Source organism: Heterodontus francisci, chromosome 16 (assembly GCF_036365525.1).
Source record: "Heterodontus francisci isolate sHetFra1 chromosome 16, sHetFra1.hap1, whole genome shotgun sequence".
NCBI lineage: Eukaryota > Metazoa > Chordata > Chondrichthyes > Heterodontiformes > Heterodontidae > Heterodontus > Heterodontus francisci.
In genome coordinates this window covers 76919637-76940007 of record NC_090386.1, presented here as the reverse complement: position 1 = coordinate 76940007, position 20371 = coordinate 76919637, and the positions used below count along the sequence as shown (strand labels likewise).

Genomic DNA, 20371 nt, shown 5'->3' with positions numbered 1-20371 from the left:
CACAGTAGTCTGCAGTCTCTCTCCATGTAAATAATATTCTTCTTTTCTGATCTTCCTACCAAAGTGGACAGCCTCACATTTTCCCACATTATACTCCATCTGCCAAAGTTTTGCTTATGCACTTATCTAGATCCCTTTGTCCTCCTCACAACATGTTTTCCTACCTATCTTTGTAGCATCAGCAAATTTGGCTGCAATACACACGATCCCTTCATCCAAGTCATTAATATAGATCATAAATAGTTGAGGCCCCAGCACTGATCCCTGTGGCACTCCACTAGTTACAGTTTGCAAACCCAAAAATGCCCCATTTATCCAACTCTATTTCCTGTTTGTTAGTCAATCCTCTAACCATGTTAATATATTACCACCCAACACCATGAGCTCTTATCTTGTGTCGTAACCTTTTATGTGGCACCTTATTGAATGCCTTTTGGAAATCCAAATACACTACATCTACTGGGTCCCCTTTATCCACCCTGAATGTTACATCTTCAAAGAACACTAATAAACTTGTCAAACACAATTTCCCTTTCATAAAACCAGGTTGACTCAGCCTGATTTAGAAAATCATCATACAATGTCCTGCTACTGCTTCCTTAATAATGAATTCTAGCATTTTCCCAAAAAGACAGATGTTAGGCTAACTGGCTTATAGTTTCCTGCTTTCTGTCACTCCCCCTTCATGGAGAGATACAAACATACAAATTAGGAGCAGAAGTAGGCCATTCGGCCCCTCTTGCCTGCTCCGCCATTCAATAAGATCATGGCTGATCGGTTTGTGTCTCGAATTCCACACTCCCATCTACCCCAATAACCTTTGATTCCCTTGCCTAACAAGAATCTACCTCCACCTTAAAAATATTAAATGACCCCACCTCCACCACCTTTTCAGGCAGAAAGTTCCAAAGTCGCACAACCTTCTGAAAGAAAAAAATTCTCCTCATCTCTGTCCTAAAAGGGCAACCCCTAATTTTAAAACAGTGACCCCTAGTTCTGGACTCACCCACAAGAGAAAACATCCTTTCCACACCCACCTTGTCAAGACCATTCAGGATCTTATATACTTCGACCAAGTCTCTCCTCACTCTTCTAAACTCCAGTGAAAACAAGCCCAGTCTGTCCAACCTTTCCTCATAAGACAACCCACTCATTCTAGGAATCAATCTAGTAAACCCCCTCTGAACCACCTCCAAAGCATTTACATCCTTCCTTAAATAAGGAGACCAAAACTGCACACAATATTCGAGATGTGGTCTCACCAATGCCCTGCATAACTGAAGCATAACATCCTTACTTTTATTTTCAATTCCTTTCATAATAAAGGATAGCATTCCATTAGCCTTCTTTATTACTGGCATACTAATCTTTTGTGAGTCGTGCAGTAGAACACCTAGATCCCTCTGCACCTTGGAATTCTGCAGTCATTCTCCTTTGAAGTAATACTCTACTTTTTTATTTTTCCTGCCAAAGTGAACAACTTTACATTTTCCCACATTATACTCCATTTGCCGCATTTTGGCCCACTCACTCAACCTATCTATATCGGTCTGCAATCTCCTGATGTCCTCTTCACAAGATACTTCTCGACCTATCTTTATGTCATCTGCAAATTTAGCTAACCGTGCTATCGCTCCCCTCATCTAAGTCATTGATATAAATTGTAAAACGTTGTGGCCCCAGCACAGACCCCTGTGGGATTCCAATCATCCTGCCATTCAGAAAAGGACCCTATATGCATACTCTCTGTTTTCTGCCAGCCAGCCAATCTTCTATCCATGTGAATATGTTACCTGCTACACCGTGAGCTCCTACTTTGCAATAACCTCTTATGTGGCACCTTGTCAAATGCCTTCTGGAAATCCAAGTACAGTACGTTAACGGGCTCCCCTTTATCTACAGCGCATGTTACTCCTTCAAAGAACTCCAATAAATTGGTTAAACATGATTTCCCTTTCATAAAACCGTGCTGACTATTCCTGATTACCTTGAGTTTTTTCTAAGTGCCCAGCTATAGCCTCCTCCATGATAGATTCTAACACCTTTCCATAACACACGTCAAGCTAACAGGCCTATAGTTACCTGTTTTCTGCCTCCCTCCTTCTTGACTAGAGAGGTTACATTTGCGATTTTCCAATCTGCTGGAACCTTTCCAGAATCTAGGGAATTTTGGAAGATTAAAACCAATGCATCCGCTATCTCTGCGGCCACTTCTTTTCTGACCCTCGGACAGGCCATCATGTCCAGGGTACATGTCAGCCTTTAGTCCTATTGGTTTTTCTAGTACTTTTTCTCTAGTGATAGTGATTGTTTTAAGTTCTTCCCTCCCCTTGGCCTCTTGATTTACTGTTAGTCTTGGGATTTTTCTTTTGTCTTCGACTGTGAAGACAGATAAAAAATACTTGTTCAAAGTCATAGGAGTCATTATGGCACAGAAGGAGGCCAAGTCTTTGCCATTTCCTTGTTTCCCATTATTTTCTATTATCTGTGGAGACAGAAACAGAATTAATGTTCTGACGAAAGATCATTGACCTGAAATGTTAACTCTCTCCACAGATGCTGCCAGACTTGCTGAGTATTTCTAGCATCCGTAGTATTTTGCTTTTGTACTGAGACAGAGGATATTCAGTCTTAAGAGATTTTCATTTAAGTTGATAGAAAGCAAGATCATAATTAATATTCACAAATATTAGCCATAATCAGGCTACAGAATATTTGTTAATATGTTACTATACAGGCTGCTGCTGAGGATGGGGATGGTTTAAGACCTAACCTTGCTACCTAAAGTGGTTTAGTGTATGGAATTCACCCTGAAGATAAAGAAAAAATAAATCTTGCATCTATAACAAGTTGAAATCCTATGGCTGTCTGACATTCAAGCTTCCTTTTCCTTATGGGGATAGTGTGGAAAAATGTCAGTGAGGTAGCACATCAGCCATGATCTAGCTGAATGGCGGAGCAGGCTCAAGGGGCTGAATGGCCGACTCCTGCTCCTATTTACTCTGTTCTTATGTTCTAGGTGAGTGTGTTTTTTTTCAGTTCTCACCAACTAAAAGTATCTATATCTTGAGTTACACCTTACAGCTCCAATTATTGAGCAGTCCTTGGGACACATTGCTCCCATCTGTCAATTGGCAGCAGAGGAAATGCTTCTCTCTCTAATATAAATTGTACAAAGATATCATAAAGACATGTAAAAAAAGATTGTAACAGGAAATTGTTCAGTCTTCTCATTTGATTTTCAAAGGGCAGTACCTGAGAGTCAACCAGAAGGAATATTCAGCATTTCAGCACCATTTATTGATGAAAACTCTGGAGATTATTCTGTTTTAAGTGCATGTAAATAAGCTGCTCTTTATGGTAATTCCTGTGTCATTCTATGATCAAGCTATCTCCTAAACTTGATTCTCCATTTTTCACTCAAAATTCCATTGATTTCTAAAACTTTGTGCTTCAGTCTGCAGCATCTTTACTGTATAAACGGTTATTTGATATATTTACATTGAAGAAATAATAAGGTAACACAATGCTTCGACTAGGCTGGGTTTAGAAATTTCCTTTGTTGACTTGACCACCAATCTTAAGTTCCAATCTTTAATTTCCATTTAAAATGAATACCGGATCTCAGATCCGATCCAAATGTATGTGGCTGCCTGCCACTTTGTTTCTGCTTTTAATATACCTCAGCACTGTGCTTCCTCTTTTAGCTGGCAGCATGCAAGAGTTCATCTCCAAACAATTAATCTTTCATGTGTGATTTTAAACATACCTTGTAATAAAGACAATACTGCAACGTAAGTGATCTTTTATGAAATAGGTAGCAAATGGATTAAGTACCCGCTAGATGTATAAAATTGACTAGTTGATGATCGATGAAGGGATAGTGCAAAATATTTTACTTATATTCATTAGTATTAACTTGCGTGGCTCAGAATTTTCTAATGTGAATCACATGGGTCAAGAAGCTGAAATATTTGTACAGTTTCAACAAGGGTAGCTGTAGGGACCCAACACAGTTTCCCCTTCTAGCCCAGGGATATCAGAGGAGAATTAGTAGGATTCCTACTCCAAATTGATATCCAGTGACCTTGCTAGAAAGATTTCTGATTGCCTTTAAGAGTGATGTCCTTTTAAGATCTTAGTATGCTAATGAGCTAAGTACCAGGATGCAGTCATGAGACTACAAGTTTAAGTCCCTCCGCAACTAACATCTAGAGGAAGGCTCTGTAAATAGTTTGCTCTGTACTGTATATAATAGTGAAGTTGTAATAAACTTGCTTGAGATCTTCAATCAACTGGAATCCAAGTGTCTCATTTATGTTGCATCAGACAACATAGAGAACTCATTATACGGTGGCAGCAGTGGTGAGAAGACAAAGTCTAAGATTGAAAACCACAGGTAAAGCAGTTGTAAAAACTACCTTTCCTACAGCCACTGCAGAGAAAAGTCAACAGAAATACTGGCCAAAAAAGTGGACAGAAGAAAGGACTTGCCTCCAGCTGTAGCAGACAGAGCACAGAATGACAGGCTGCAAGTAAATCTAGCAAGTCATTGTTCTTAAAAAAAAAAACAAGCTTTGAATTGTTGAAAGATTGATTTTATTTCCAAAGATTCCGTTAAAAAAAAATTAAGAACCGACTCCTTTCCCAGGCTGATCTAGGTCAGCACCATTACAGGAGGCATCCATTAGAAAAAGTGCAGGAAAACCCCGATTACTGCAGAGTCTCATCCACGCAGCCAAAGTTTTTTAAAAACTCATTAAATCACTCGACCATGAAGAAGAGCTTCCATTCACGCAGCCACAACTATAAAAAATACCATTAAACCACTCAAGTGTGAAGAATGTAAACAAAAAATCTAGGGGAAAAAAGCTGTTGAACTACCTGGTGAACAGCTATGTAAATGGACCAGCTTAATTGCTGCAAGCAAGATAAATACACAGCACTACAAAACACCTGCTCCTCTCAATCCAAGCAGCTAGTCTAGATAAGAGTTTCTTAAAGGGGGAACAGTGCAGGGTCAGAACAAGTTGTAAAGCAAGTTTCAAGCAAAAAAACAGCAGGAAGATGTATACCAAATTTCCCGCATGAACTGGATGGCCATGGATATCCTGAGTTCCAACTTTTCAAACAAAATGCAGTTATGCTTCACAGACCAAGTAATTGGAGAACCAGAAAAGCAAGCTGTGAAAATACTAATAGCAGTTAGAAATTAGGGATTATACAGAATCAATACCTCTGGCTTACCTGAAGAGGGCCAGAAGGATCACGTAAATATATGGAAAATGCTAGAAGATCAGCACGGGCTACGAGTGAATTTTAGAAATCATTGCCTGGAATTGATGTAGTACAGACAACAGCCACAGGAATCAATAGACCAGTTCATCAGTCGATGCCTTAGTAAGGGCAACAGATGTGACTTCTTAGAAACTGAGCTGTCAGACCGAATAATAGAGCTGGTGATTATATCAACACCCGTTGAAGCATTTCAGAAAGACCTATTGGGGGGAGAAAAGAAAGTTCACAGCATTGTTGCATTGCTAGAAGATGGCAGGAAATACAAAGCCATTGTCGCTGAACAAGAGCACCTGCAAGCATTAGGTGCAGCCAACAGTATCCACACAATAACCAAGTCGAAAAGAGCAAGCAAGCTGTGTGGCAAGTGTGGTTGGTGCCACTCACCACGAAGTTGTCCTGCATTTCAAGACCTGTGCCAGGCGTGCAGTACAAAAGGACACTGGGCCCACCTCTGCAAGAAATCTGGCTCCAAAGACACAGCCAGAAGTTACAGCAGGACACAGACAAACAGACGACAGGCACAGCAACAAGGAAAGCGCCAGAGACCTACGTAAACATAAGCCGATGTTCAAAGTCCACAGCGAAGCAGACCTGAGACAAGACTCAGAGAGAAGCAATTCTCAGCTAGAAGACGAACTGGTGTTTCACATTGTGAACCTGACACATCATGTTGAAGTCAAACAATTGGAAGCTTTCGCCACTATTGACATCATGTACCCAAAGAAAGCTGGCAAATATACACTCAGGGTTAAGATTGACACTGATGCTAGTACAAACATCCTACTAGTCTGAATGCTGAAGGATATGTATCACAGTCATTGGAAATTAATGATACATCTGACAACTGCCAAGTTATGTGCATACAATGGGTCACCCATCCCTTGCAGTGGCACACTAACAGTGCAATGCAGCTATGGCAAGTTGGCACAGAAACCACAAATATTTTACGTGGTAGGCGCGAGCAGACCAGCAGTGGCAGGACTATCAGTGTGTAAGGAACTCAACATCAACTATCCACGAGGTCACCCAGGTACCCATTACAGGAGAAGAGTCAAAGGGTACCTGCAGAGTCACAATCCTTCCAGAATCTCAGTAATTCTGGATTGGAGAGTATCAGCTTCTTTTCAAAGATGCCACACCAAGCAAATGAAAATCCAAACTCAAGATGGTGAAAGTTTTTTTGTCAACAGGCAGTGTTTCTTTGCACTCCAGCGACTCAGAAGAGATTGACATCGTCACTACTGAGAAGCTAAGGCTTGCAGTGGGGAGCATTGCCAAGGGGAAATCTCCGATGACTGGAACCCACTTGCAGACTCTAGCCAGCATCAAACAGTGCAGTCTGGAAACCCAGCAACAGCCCAACTATGCTGCGCCTATACTTCTGCTCTCTAGAGAACCACCAGCAACACAACGAACCAGAATGGTACCTCCATGAGGCCAAGTACTCCTCCCCCAAGTTGTCTACCTTGATCCCCAGGCCTTCAGACACAGAGGATGAGGAGAGACGAAGGACATGCAATGTCCTGAAGAGGCTGAGGAGGAATGAGTTGAAGCATTGCCTGCTGGCTCTTCAAGATGAGGTGCTAGAATTTTCCAAGAATGACAAGGCCTCAAAAGTTGTCATCTTGAGAAAAGCAACAGAGTGCATTAGCAGGCTGAAGGCAGAGCAACAGAAACTGAATGCAAAGAGGGAGAAACTTCAGAAAGAACGGCAACAGATGAGACGCAAATTCACCAAGCAAGAGTTATCAAACCACTGAGATGGTATATCGACGTTTAAGCCTCTGTACTTGTGAATTTGATAATCCCTATCCTTGTACCTGTAAATTTTATGATCTATATCCCATATAACTAATTTTGATATCTAATGCTATGTGTTTAATTGTAGCATTCGAGACTCAGCTTTGGAAAGAAAGGTGATGTTGTATGATTGCCTTTGAGAGTGATGTCCCTTTATGATCTTAGTATGCTAATGAGCTAAGTACGAGGATGCAGTCATGTGACTACAAGCTAGCATCTAGAGGAAGGTTCTGTAAATAGTTTGTATTTTATATAATAGTTAAGCTGGAATAAACCTGTTTGAGATCTTCAACCAACTAGACTCCACGTATCTCGTTTATGTTGCATCAGACAACATAAAGACCTCATTAATGTACATCTATAAAATGTTGGGCTAGATCAGGATAAGACCTCGCTATGATGCTATCCCAGGTCATGCTGCTGACACCCTCTGAGCTAGCAATGGAGAACTGTTTAATTGGCCAGTAGAATTGTATCCCAGCACAAATCAGAGCTGTCATAAGGAGAAGGGATAAATTGGAGACTCTTAAAACTGTCCTGTGGAAGGGAACCAAGGATACTTTGAGCAATGTGACCCAAATCCTTTCAACATCTTTTTCTAATAAACAATATTCATTTTGAAAATGATGACTTGGTTTGAGAGCAACTAATTAATAATCCACAAATTTGTATCGCTGTTGCAATTTTAGTCGGTTATGAAGCCTGTTTGTGATGATTCTCATTCATTCTGATGGATGATTCACAACAGATAATAGTCACAGATGCAGCTTGATCAAGGTGTTGATTTTCCACCCAATTTGTGGATGAGCAAACTTGGCGTATTAGGTTTTTTTCCAAATAATTATTGGTTTGCAACAGGGAATCCAATTAATTCATAAAAATGCATTTTTAATCTGAAAGCAAATTATGTAGGACGTCTGTTCTGATGAAGGGTCACTGATCTGAAACGTTAACTCTGCTTCTCGCGCCACAAATGCTTCCAAACCTGAGTATTTCCAGTATTTCTTGTTTTTATTTCAGATTTCCAGCATCTGCAGTATTTTGCTTTTATATTATGTAGGATACTACTGTACTGAATCCTGAAACACATGGTTTATTGTTTTCTGGAATATGTAGTTTATTTGAAAAGTTGCAATTAACCTTGTGAATGCCAGCTGGTCTCCATTCATAATCTTCCCTGGAAGCAAATTGTTCTCTATTTTCAGTACATCTGCAATGTCACAGTCACACCAAATTCAAATAGTTTTAATGAGAAAATTAAAGTCTGTTAGTTTGTTTTAAAAACTTGGCTGTTGAACTGTACGAGCTGGGACTCTGTTAAAAGCACTGAATAGCACCACTGTTTAGCTTGTAAATATTAAAAAGAATGCTTTATTATCCCTCGTGTATCCAACTACACTGATCAGTAGAAATATATGGCAAAGTCTGCAGGACCAGTTCCAAAGTTCTTTCTGAACAATTGTTTTTAAATTTGCTCCATTTCAAACTTGTATTAATATAGCACCTTATGTCTTCAGGATGCCCAGATTGCTTTATAAAAGTTAATTACTTTTGATTTGTAGTCACTGTTGTTTTGTAGTTAAACAGTGCAGCCAATTTGCACACAGTAAGGTCCTCAAACAGTAGGTTGGATAAATGACCAGTTTAATGTTTTTTGGTGAGCAGGACAGCAGAACTCCCTACTCCTCTTTGAATTGTGCCATAGGATCATCATGTCCTCTTGAACAGTCAGGTGGAGCCTTGCTTTCCATCTTGTTTAAAAGTCAGCACCTCTGACAGTGCAGTCACTGCCTCAATACCGTACCAATTTTCAGCCTAGATTGTGTTCTCAGGTTCTTTGTGGTGTTTGAACCCACAACTTTCTGACTCCTACAGTTTCAAGTTTTAGACGCAGAAACTGCAGCTCTCAAGTTGCACAAAAAAGACAATGACAATTTGAATTCAAAGGGTTGATTCAGTACTATAAAAACTATTAAGAACATGGATTTAGATTCCTACTTATGTGCACGTGCTCAGATGTTTCTCCTCCCTAACAATAGAAGCTTTGTTACACTAATATTGGAGCAGTTGGAATTTTCAGCATCTTATATAGCACCCCTAGAACTCATATACTGAGCAATCAATGCATGTTCATGAGCTTACACTTTTGTGCCCAGACCAAAATCAATCCCCTAATGTTTGGAACTAACCTTTCAATGCATGAGATCAGTCTGAATATTAAAGCTTAGTTCTAAAATTACAAAAATGTATAACCTAAAAAACTACAAAATAAATTGCTGAAATACTTAAAAGAACCTTAACTCAGGTGAGCAAAAGCCACTTATTAGCATTGCTGGTGCCCGTCACACAAAGACCGCCCAGTAATTTTGGGTTTACACAAAACTACAGTATGATTCGGCCCACAGGAAACAATTATATCAAGTCTTCTATTCAAAAAACAAGAAGCATCCGACTTTGGATGGGGGACAAGGACAAGAGGAGGAGAGTGAAGGCTTAAGACATGAATAGGACATTTGGTGCCAGCAGCAGTATTTAGACAGTGCCAAATAGTAAATAGTATTCTAACATGTATAATCCGACTGCAATCATCTGCTGCAACTGAACGCTAAAAAGTGTGTTACAAGTCTTGTCTTCTGTATTGTACCCAAAATGAGACTTGGGCCTGTGTTGAAACAAAAGAAATTGCCAAGGACTTAACATATGACAGCATTAAATTGGAGCTCTAAATTTAAAATAAATTCTTTAGTATCTGTGTTGCAGTTTTTGAATTGGTAAACTGTTTTAATATGGATCTTTTCATGGTATGCTGCTCATTGAGGTTGCAAATATCACAATCAATGTAATATTCGAGGCCCTGCATCACAGTGCTTTAAAGTGACAGCTAAATATTTGTCGCACAATGCCATAAAATAATGCTCTTTTAAAAATGACTGCTGTATAAAATTAGACACACACAGACTAAGGAGATACCCTTGAGGGACTAATTGTTCACAAACCACTAAACTTTACAGATTGTAATATTGTCTACAATCTTTAATTGAATTATAGCAAATTACTTCACTCTTCATCTTTATTACACTTTGCAGTCCATCTTGCAACTTCTATTAAAGTTGCTGTCAAATAGCATAACAGATTTTTTCAAAAATCTACTATAAAGATCAAATGCTTGGCAATGAATTTAAGGCAATTATCTAATTTTAGCAATTCTGCTTTTAGTCACACAACAGAGCAAACCTCTGTAGGATCTCATCAAAAATGTTGGATTGAATTTGTCTTGTAATTTACTGATAACCATTTATCATGCTTGTCGTAATTGCCTCACAATACTAGTACCATTAAAGGCAGAGATGATTGTAACAAATGGTACCATTTGTTAGTCTATTATAAATGTTACTAAGGAATATACAGCAATTATTCCTAATGGACTGTTCTTTAATAGATTCTATTTATAACAAAATCCTATTTCTGGAGTAAATTGCTGTGGGTTTACTGCATAGTTTTTAAGTTAGAACCAGATTCATTAAAACTGCTGTGTTTCCTATACAGGATCTAGTCAGGTTAAAGGTAGGTAAAGCTGTCAAATTTCATAGAATCAGAAAATGGAAGGAGGCCATTCTGCTCATTGTGCCTGTGCTAGCTCTTTGAAAGAGCAATCCAATTAGTTGAATATTTAATGAAAGACAATATCAAATTCTTTCCATTATTTCAAAAGAATTAGACAATTGATTTTAGTTTAGCTTGTTCAGAAAGGGTAAACAGAGACTCAGCTGGTGGTTTTAAGAATCCATTCTTCTTGTATTGACTATTTGCCCAATTGTTTAATCCAATACTGAATATTGGCAGTGATTTCTAAAAAGTATTTCAGGTCAGGAAAGAACATCCAAATCATATTAAATCATTGGACAATCTATGATCAGAATTTGGCTGGTTTAGATTAAATAGATGCCAGAGACTCCCTTTAACTGATCCATTACATTGCCACAGTACATGCGATACACAGCACATAAAGCTACACTATGCATAACAAAGACAGAACACCGAGGTAGTAACAATACAGGTATTGAAGCAAAACCAGCACATTTTCAATGCATATAGAGCTTGTTGATAAAAATAGGTCATGCCCATTAGGATAAGGGGCTTGTGTTTTTTATAAATTCCAGATAGTTAGCACGATTAATTCCTCCTTTTGAATTGCAGTAGCAAATTAGTATTTTCTCTTAAAGGGAAAAAAATTGTCACAACAAAATCTACCAACTTCTGGGATCACCAGGTGACGTATTCTGCATTATCTGGTTAACAATTAAACAGATGCACACACTAGTAATTGAAGTTTACTTGTAGGATAGTTCACCAATGTTAGTTCTCAATGTTGGCCTTTTTATGTTATGTCAAAGGAAATTATTTGCATATCTAGGCAAAGCTCCTTATATGAAAATGCCAAGATAAAAATGGATGAAATTAAATTCTAAACTCTAACTACAATGGCAGAGTTCCAAAATCTAATTGTGTTATTCTGAATTTCAGATCTACAAGGAACCATAGGTCCTCCTGGATCATCAGGTAAAATTATTAAAACTTTGCAAAAAATACTTTTTAAACTACTGGTACCAATTATTTTCCAGTCAGTACTTTCATATTTAAAATGCTGGTCGTGCAGAGCATTGCAAAAGGTTAATGTTCCACATTTTCAGATAAATTGCCAAATTTTAGAATCATTCCCAGTTTTGATTTTTTTTTCAGAGTTTAAATTTTCCATAGCACTTACCAACCGTCTATTCTTTGGCCCTTCATTCACCACATTTATACAGGTACCAATCTGCTCAATCCCTTACCTCCACTTTTGATGGATGCCCTTACCCCAGTAAAATCCTTACTCACTCCCACCCTGGTCATTCCCACAGCACTGTCCCATTTCCACTCCCTTAAGTCCAAAAAGACTTGAATGTTTATGTCAGACAACTGGTTTAGCTACTCACCACCAGATCTGGCTACCACATAAAGCTTTACTCTGCCAAAACTGCGCACTGTTCCAGGATCATCCTGGAATGCAAAGATATCGCCTGTCTTCACTTCACAACAAACTGTCTTCTTAAGCCTCTTTGCCCTGCCCCTTCCACTCACACCCCCAATAAGTCCAAGGAGCTCATGGACTTCAAATTTCAAAAATTGAGACCATCTGTTCAGCTGCCTCTGCTGTTACCTTTCCTTCGCCTGCCCTAGTCCTAAACTTGCATCTTTCCCTAGTTTGTCTCCCATCTCCACTCATGCCCTGAGCTCATCTTATCAATGAGATTTACCTCCTACTCCTTCGAACCGACTCCCACCAAACTGCTGACCACCCAGCCTCCCTTCCTGGCTCTTATGTTGGCCGATATAGTTAAAGATATCCCCTCCTTTCAAATAGGCCTTCATTCCCATCCTTAAAAAAAAAACACCCTTGACCCCTCTTGTCCTTGCAAACTACAGCCCCATCTCCCTTTCTCTCCAAAGTACTTGAGCACATACCAAATCCAAGCCCATCCTATCTCTCAACTCCATATTTGAACCCCTCCAATCAGGTTTCCGTCCCTATGTGACAATGAACTATCCTTCCTCCTTTTAGAACAGTGTGCAGGCTTTGACATGGCTGGCCACACCAGTTTCTTCCAAAGCCTCTCCACAGTCATCCAGATGGGTGGGACTGCACTCACCTGGTTCCATTCTTATCTATCCAGTTGAAGACAAAGAATTACCTACAATGGCTTCTCTCCCACACTGCACCATTACCTCTGGTGTCCCCCAAGGATCTATCTTTGGACCTCCTATTCCTCATCTACATGCTGCACCTCGACAATATCTGCAAATATGTCAGATTTCACATAAGCTGACAACACCCAGATTTACTTCACCACCACCTTGCTCAACCCCTCCGCTGTCTGATCTGTCACATTGTTTGTCTGACACCCAGTATTGGATGAGCAGGAATTTCCTCCAATCAAATATTGGAGACCGAAGCCATCGTCTTCGATTCTTGCCACAAACTCTGTTCTCTAGCCACTATAGGAGGCTGAACCAGACTGTTCACAACCTTAGTGTCCTAGTCACCCTGAGCTGAGTTTCTAATCCCAAAGCCTCTCCAACACAATTGCCTAGTTTTACCTCGAACAGCTCCTGTCTTTTCCCCTACTTCAGCTCATCTGCTCCTGAACCCCTTATCCATGCCTTGTTACCTCTAGACTTGACTATTTCAATGCTCTCTTAGCTGGTCTCTCACCTTGCGCCCTTTGTAAACCCGACGTGATTCGAAGTCCTACTGCCAACTTCTATTTACCCATTACTCCTATGCTTGCTGACCTACATTGGCCCCCAGTTAAGCATTTTAAAATTCTCATCCTGATTTTCAAATCCCTCCCTTGCCCCGTCCCTCCCCATCTCTGTAACCTCCTTCAGGCCTACAACTAAGGGCCTAAAGGTAGCAGAGTGGTGCAGTGGTTAGCACCGCAGCCTCACAGCTCCAGCGAGCCAGTTTCAGTTCTGGGTACTGCCTGTGTGGAGTTTGCAAGTTCCCCCTGTGACCACGTGGGTTTCCGCCGGGTGCTCCAGTTTCCTCCCACAGCCAAAGACTTGCAGGTTGATAGGTAAATTGGCCATTGTAAATTGCCCCTAGTGCAGGTAGTCGAATTGAGGGAAGGTGGGGATGTGGTAGGGAATATGGGATTAATGTAGGATTAGTATAAGTGGGTGGTTGTTGGTCAGCACAGACTCAGTGGGCCAAAGGGCCTGTTTCAGTGCTCCATCTCAAAAAAAAATAACTCTCCAAGGTTGCTGCACCCCTCTGATACTGGCTTTTTGCACATTCCCAATTTCCATCCCTTCACCATTGGCAGCCGTGCCTTCAGCTGCTTGGGTCATAAGCTCTGGATTTCCCTCCTAAACCTCCCTGTCTTCAAGATGTTCATTAAAACCTATCATAATACCTCATGTGGCTCGGTGTCAAACGTTGCTTTATAATGCTCCGTGAAGTGCCTTGGGACAGTTTGCTATATTGGAGCTGCTATACAAGTGCACATTGTTGTATTTAACATGCAATCCCCTAGATTGCCTTAGTTGATTTTCCAAAAACAGTGCATTTGTCAGTTGTTAAATTTGTATCTCTGAATACAAACATTTTTAATGTGCCAGTCAGGAAAGATCAGTAGCTAGGAGGAATGTTGCATGCTGCCGCTGAGAACATTTGTATTCTTGTTAATATTGAATGTTGTAAGTTAATTGGACATTTAAACTAATCTCACAAAAGATTAAATATGTTGTTAGGTTGCACTAGCTTTCTTTTTGCAGATTCCCAGCTTATGTTAATTTTATAATGGTAGAAAAAAAAAATCCAAAAAGGACAGAGGTGAAAATCCCCTTTCATAAAGTCACAGGACATTTTTGTTTGCATTCCATATGTAGTCAAATATAATTGAGCGGTAATAAAACTCTGCCTAAATATTTATACTTTGAATTTACTGCACTTGTGTAGAGCCTGGAATTATGCCTCTGCCCATCATTCCCGTGGGCAAACGTGAATTGCTCGTTTGAGTTGATCAGATTGGTTCATTGATTTAATTACCAGAGGATTCCTTAGATTTAAAAGACTATGTTTTCCATGTAGATATGTGAATTGTTAATATGCAACAGATATGCAGTATATTCCATTTCAATTCCTACATGACCTCACCTTTGGGCACCCGTCCTAATGTCTGTTCTTTGGCTTACTGTCTATTTGTATCTGATTATATCGCTGAACTGCCTTGAGGTGTTTTCCACTTTAAATGAGATTTTACATTTCCTTTTTCATTTTTAAGGTATATCAATTAGACGCGTTCTTGCACTCTTAAGAACAAACAAGCACTTACATTTTACACAAGGCATTAAACTTGAACATTTTGAAACAGATTTCTTTTGAACTCAGTTATCAAAACGATGCTGAAGGCAAGAGTACAGAAGCAGCAACTTTGTTCGTCTATGGGCAGAAATACATGAACTAAAGCAGAAGCCCTTATTATTGAGGGTAAATAATCCATTTCAGACTTTGTCAGTTTACAAACATTTATTGTAACTTTAGTCTCTGACAGTCATTGTCCTTCAGTTGGCTATATGTAAAACAAGTTATTAATTGCTTTAATCTATAAATCTTTGCTGTACAATATACATTTCAAAAAGAATGTAATAACATTCTGCAAGACTACATTAAGTCAGCAAATTATTGCAAGCGAGTTGTTTATTAGCCCTCACAATGCACCTCCACTAAAGCACAGCATAAAAAGTGTAGTTTTCAGATCAGAAACAAATGCTTGTTCCCGGGGGAATAAGTGTGAGACTGTTGGAAGACAGTGCTAAAACCTTCAAAATTGCAGCACCCCTCCCAGTTGGCAAGATTTTGTATTCAGTAGCTTACCACAGTGTCCAGTTTTCTTAATTAGAAAATGACATCTGGCCATGGTTTTCTGCTTCTGTAATTACTAGACCAAAATATTATCCTCATTAGAGAGAATGGGAGAAAAACTGTGGACTGGCAAGTGTAGAAGCAGGAAACTCCAGCCACAATGTGCATCACACACAACAGTCATATTAAGAGAGCTGCACAAGAGGATCAGCGTACGAGAGATCAATAGCAACACTTCTGTAGAAACTATACTGAATGCATGAGAGGGGTTTCCTTTTTGAACTTCATTCCGAATTTTGAATTCTCTGCGTGTATTTAAGTTTAATGTGAATAATGACAGAGCTAGAGAATATTTTCCTTGCTAATTGTGCCAACTTTCACTTCAGCTTGTACTATACATTTGTATCCATCTGGAATTGAGAATGGTCTAAATTTAACCGCACTAGTCAAGAGATGTTCATTCCATTCGTCCATGTTAGGTTCAAGTCCACCTCATAGGGACAAATCCCTATGCCAGCCACATCCCATAGACCTTTGAGTTAATTTGACATTAATCCCACATCCATATTAATTTTATAGCATTGGAATAAATCACTCAAGTTAAAATGCAAATGGTAATGCACATCTATTCCCAACAGAGATAACCCAAAAGTCACTTAACATTATAGCATTGGTCTATATCCAATTAAGAAAATCATAACATACAAAGTTAAAATCATTTAACAGTTTTGTTTAACATTCCCAACATAGAAAGTGCCTTGAACAGATTCTTTCCATCACAAACATTTCCTGTACTGGCAGTAACCAGCTGGCCAATTTTTTTTCCTTGATAAAAATCAGCAGCTTTTATTTATCCCCAGACTGCTTTCACTAAATAGATTCAATATGCATGAATGTTTTCCATTATTGAACACTGCTGTCAGTGTTTAGTCACAAATTATGTCATGGGTCTTCATGTGGATGTTCAATTAAACTAGTAAAATCAACCAATTCCAAGTTTTTTCATTGCAGTGCATCTTTATTTTTAAAAAGCGTTCATTGATTACAAGTTTTATTTCCAGGATTTCCAGCCTCTGCAAAACGCGTTACATTTTCTGTGGGTCTGACCGAAAAGCCTTTCACTGCTGACAATGGTATTGTAAGATTCAACAAAATTCTCATCAATGATGGAAGTCACTATGAACCCCGAACAGGTATGTCGTCATCTGGCACACTCACAGCTGTTTCAATGGCATAATGAGTTTAGGCATTTCAAAACAGAGTAAGCCACTTTGAAGGCCACAGAAACCATTTCTGTACAACAAATTGCTGAAACGAATAAGACTTGCCTTTTCTGAGGTTGTGCATGCTACACATCAATCCACAGCAGCAAGATGATCTGTCCCAACGTCTTAGCCATTTGCTGCTTCTCGACAAGTAAATAGAAATGGGGAACAGGATAACACACCCTCCAAATCATACTATCCTCCATGCAAGCACAGATGAGATCAGAAACCTACAGTCTGGAGAAATTACACACGTGACTGTGCTACCTCTCCCCCAAATACACCAGACATTATTAATTTGCCAATGATTTCTTTTCCTACTTGCTACCAGCTGTCGTAGGAAAGTGGAGCATGCTCCCATTTCTGCACAGCAAATTACAACTGAAAAATTCAAAGGGCTTCATCTGTTAATCCAACTCTGCCTTTTACACATTTAAAATTTGAAAATTTAGCCAGTCTTGTGCAATATCAGTTCTAGTGTAGTAGACTACAGCTGAAAAAATAGTCAGATGAGAAAAATCAAGTTGTAATTAGTTAGATGACTAAATTTAGGATTTAAAAACCTTCAAACAGATCGAAAGTAGTGCATTCATACAAAGCTTCAGTGGCACAGAAAAGTGGTTCTTGCCACACTGAGATTGGTGTATAAACAGAGACGGAGCTTGATGACCTCAATGGTTACACTGGTGCTGCTACAGTATATTCTTAACCTGCCATTCCCAATGTAAATGGAGTCTTCTCCAGCTTAATTGGTAGAAATGGCTGAAACTCTGCAAGCCATGCAGATAAATCAAGAAAATCAAGCAGAAATCTGATAAAGATTGCTGAGACTCAGGTCCTTCCCCACCTCCAGATTACCTACCATCTCTGGCTCACAACTGAATATTGAATCAGGTCTAGTAACTTTTCTTATCTGTACATTTAATAAATAGTACATTAATAATCTGCTCTGCTACCTCTTAGTGATCAGTGAAACCTCACTTATTTTGAAGTGTATGATTTTACCGATTCCATTTCCAACTTTGCAACAGTAAAGCCATTTATATGTGGAGATACGTTTTAAATCAACCAGTGAGTCAGAAAGGGCAGCAAGAACCAGGGGTATTGCTGTGCTGAGTGCCCAAAACACATTGGCTGTACTCAGTATGGGGGGCAGAAAGATGTCAATATCGTTCACCAATGTCTAAGCCATTGAGAAGTTTATGGAAGCCAAAGTTAATAGTTCTTTTGAAGCGTAATTTTGAAACTGACCATCTGGGAAAAAAAGTAATTTGTGCACTTGCAGTTTTACAAAAGTTTTTTAAAGTTTACTTTGGCTCCCATTAACTTCTGAAATCACTGGAGAAGTTCCGTGCAGGTGAGTAATACTGAACCACTTCAGTTTCTGCACAGAGGTGAGTTTCATTTCATTTCAAGTCATTGCCTCAAGCAGAGGACAGGGAACCATCTGCTATGCATTAGCTACATGAATTTACCTCCTTCTTCTTGATGGTCTCCATCTTTAATCCAACAGTTCCAGGTAATTGCAATTCATCATGCCATTTGATTTCTTATCTGCTCAAACAATTCCACATTGATTCCATCCTTTTGCTATGGAAACCCATAACCTATATTGCTTCATTTCCCTGTAAGACTGTTTCCTAGTCTATAATCTCCTCTTAATTGTTTCTTTGCCAAAATAACAGTACAACTTGTTTGAGGCACAATCACCTCCATTGCCTGCGCACGACTGATTTGAAAAACAGGCATTGATAAAATGCATAGTTAGAGTTAGTAAGTCAGTAATGTCATACTTAAGTGACAGGATGTTCTTTACCATCCAAGCAACTGCAATGTTTGCAACTACTCATCTAATGCCAAGTGATTCCTGACAAATGCCTTTCTGCAAATGAAAAAATAAATCTAGAGAACATAACCATTGAATCATTTAAGAGGTACTAAAATGCCCTACTGGTGATGATTGCTGGATCAATGTCAGAAATTTAAATTTCTCATCCATGTGTTGAAATCTGACCCCTCCCTATCTCTAATTCTGGCCTTTTGCACACCTGCAATTTCCCATTATTGACTTCAACTGCCTTGGTCCCAAGTTCTGGAATTCCCTCTCTAAACCTCTGCACCTTTCTTTCCTTCTTTAAGATGCTCCGTGGAACATACCTCTTTGACCAAGCTTTTGGTCACCTGTCGTAATATCACCTTATGTGACTTGGTGCCAAATGTTTGTTTCAGTCCCATGAAACATTTTGGGATATTTTACAACATTAAAGGCACTATGCAAATTCAAGTTGTTCTAAAATCTAATTCTGTTTTAAAGGTTTTTCCACAACTGCACTAAAAGTTTATAATTTATTTGTTCTGCAGGTATATTTACCGTTCCTTACAATGGGCAGTACCTCATTAGTGCTGTACTGACCCCACAGAGAAATGAGCACATTGAGGCTGTGCTGACTGTATCCAACGTGAGCATTGCACAAGTGGATACAGCTGGCTACAGGACTGAACTATTAGAAATTGCTGTGGATAAAATTGAGAATCATCCTGGAGGTGGCCTTGCTGTATTCAGCCTAATCCTCAGTCTGAAAACTGGTGATGAAGTGAGTGTTGTCATGATGTCAGGAAAATTGGCTTATGCGGGAACAGAGGAACTATACTCAACATTCAATGGTATTCTGCTGAACGAATCACCAATGCATAGCTGACAAAACCCAGGTAATGATGAGAGCAGCTAGAACTGAAGGAACTGGCCATCATCTGATTTAGAACAGTGAACTAACTGGAAATATTCATTTCAAATGTAAACATTTGGGAGACTGAACCACACTAGAACCAAAATTCGTCTGTGGCTAATCTTTATTTTTAAAATCAAGCACCAAGTAAAACACAAATTGGTTGCTGCCGATTCAAGTCAAGTATGGTTACATCTTCAGCATACAAGGGCTTGAGGTCATTGCCTATAATGCTTGTATTAACCCTTTGAGAACTACAGCAAATTATTGACAATACCATTTTTTAAATCTAGGAATACTAATTTAAGAAATGATCGTTGCTTTTGTACATATAATTCTATTTTGTAATACATATTTTCAGAAATTTCCAGTTTTGTATAGTTCATGCCAAAAGACACTTGTACTTTGAAATCTTAAAGTCTCAGTGCTCAAAGGGTTAAAAGGCTAAGGATTTTATATGGCATTTTAAAAGAAATGTTCGAGTGTCCATTTAACCTCAAGAATTTTTTTTCCCTCAAAAGTGGTGTCTCATAAAATAATAAAATGCACGCTACTGAACAGCATCAAGTACAACCTGATGCAAGATGAGCGCTGGGGGAAATATCAACATTTGGAGCTCAAAAATATCCTGCATTAGTTAAATGATCTGTACTATGCTGGCACCATCACTGCTCACTAATCTGTTTATCAGGATGTAAGCTACCATTAGCCAGTTAGACATTACATTAGCTAATAAAACCAGAAGTTTTTTTTATTAATAGCAAAAATATTGACTCAGGTAGCATAAAACATCCTTACAGATGCCAGTGTTATTTCTTTTTTAAATGTAAACTATAAATTAATTCTTCTCTATGAAAATCTGTCAATTGACCTTC

General features: G+C 39.1%; 1 protein-coding gene across 1 annotated transcript in view; it reads left to right on the top strand.

The window, feature by feature from the left end:
* LOC137378492 (EMILIN-3) overlaps nt 1-19851 on the top strand; it is a 41264-nt gene extending 21413 nt beyond the window's left edge. The window contains exons 5-7 of the mRNA XM_068048828.1: nt 11623-11658; nt 16567-16698; nt 19132-19851. Coding sequence (XP_067904929.1) covers nt 11623-11658; nt 16567-16698; nt 19132-19469 — 506 coding nt within the window. The 3' untranslated portion in view covers nt 19470-19851. The remainder of the gene's footprint in view (nt 1-11622; nt 11659-16566; nt 16699-19131) is intronic.
* Nucleotides 19852-20371: the final 520 nt, after the last annotated feature.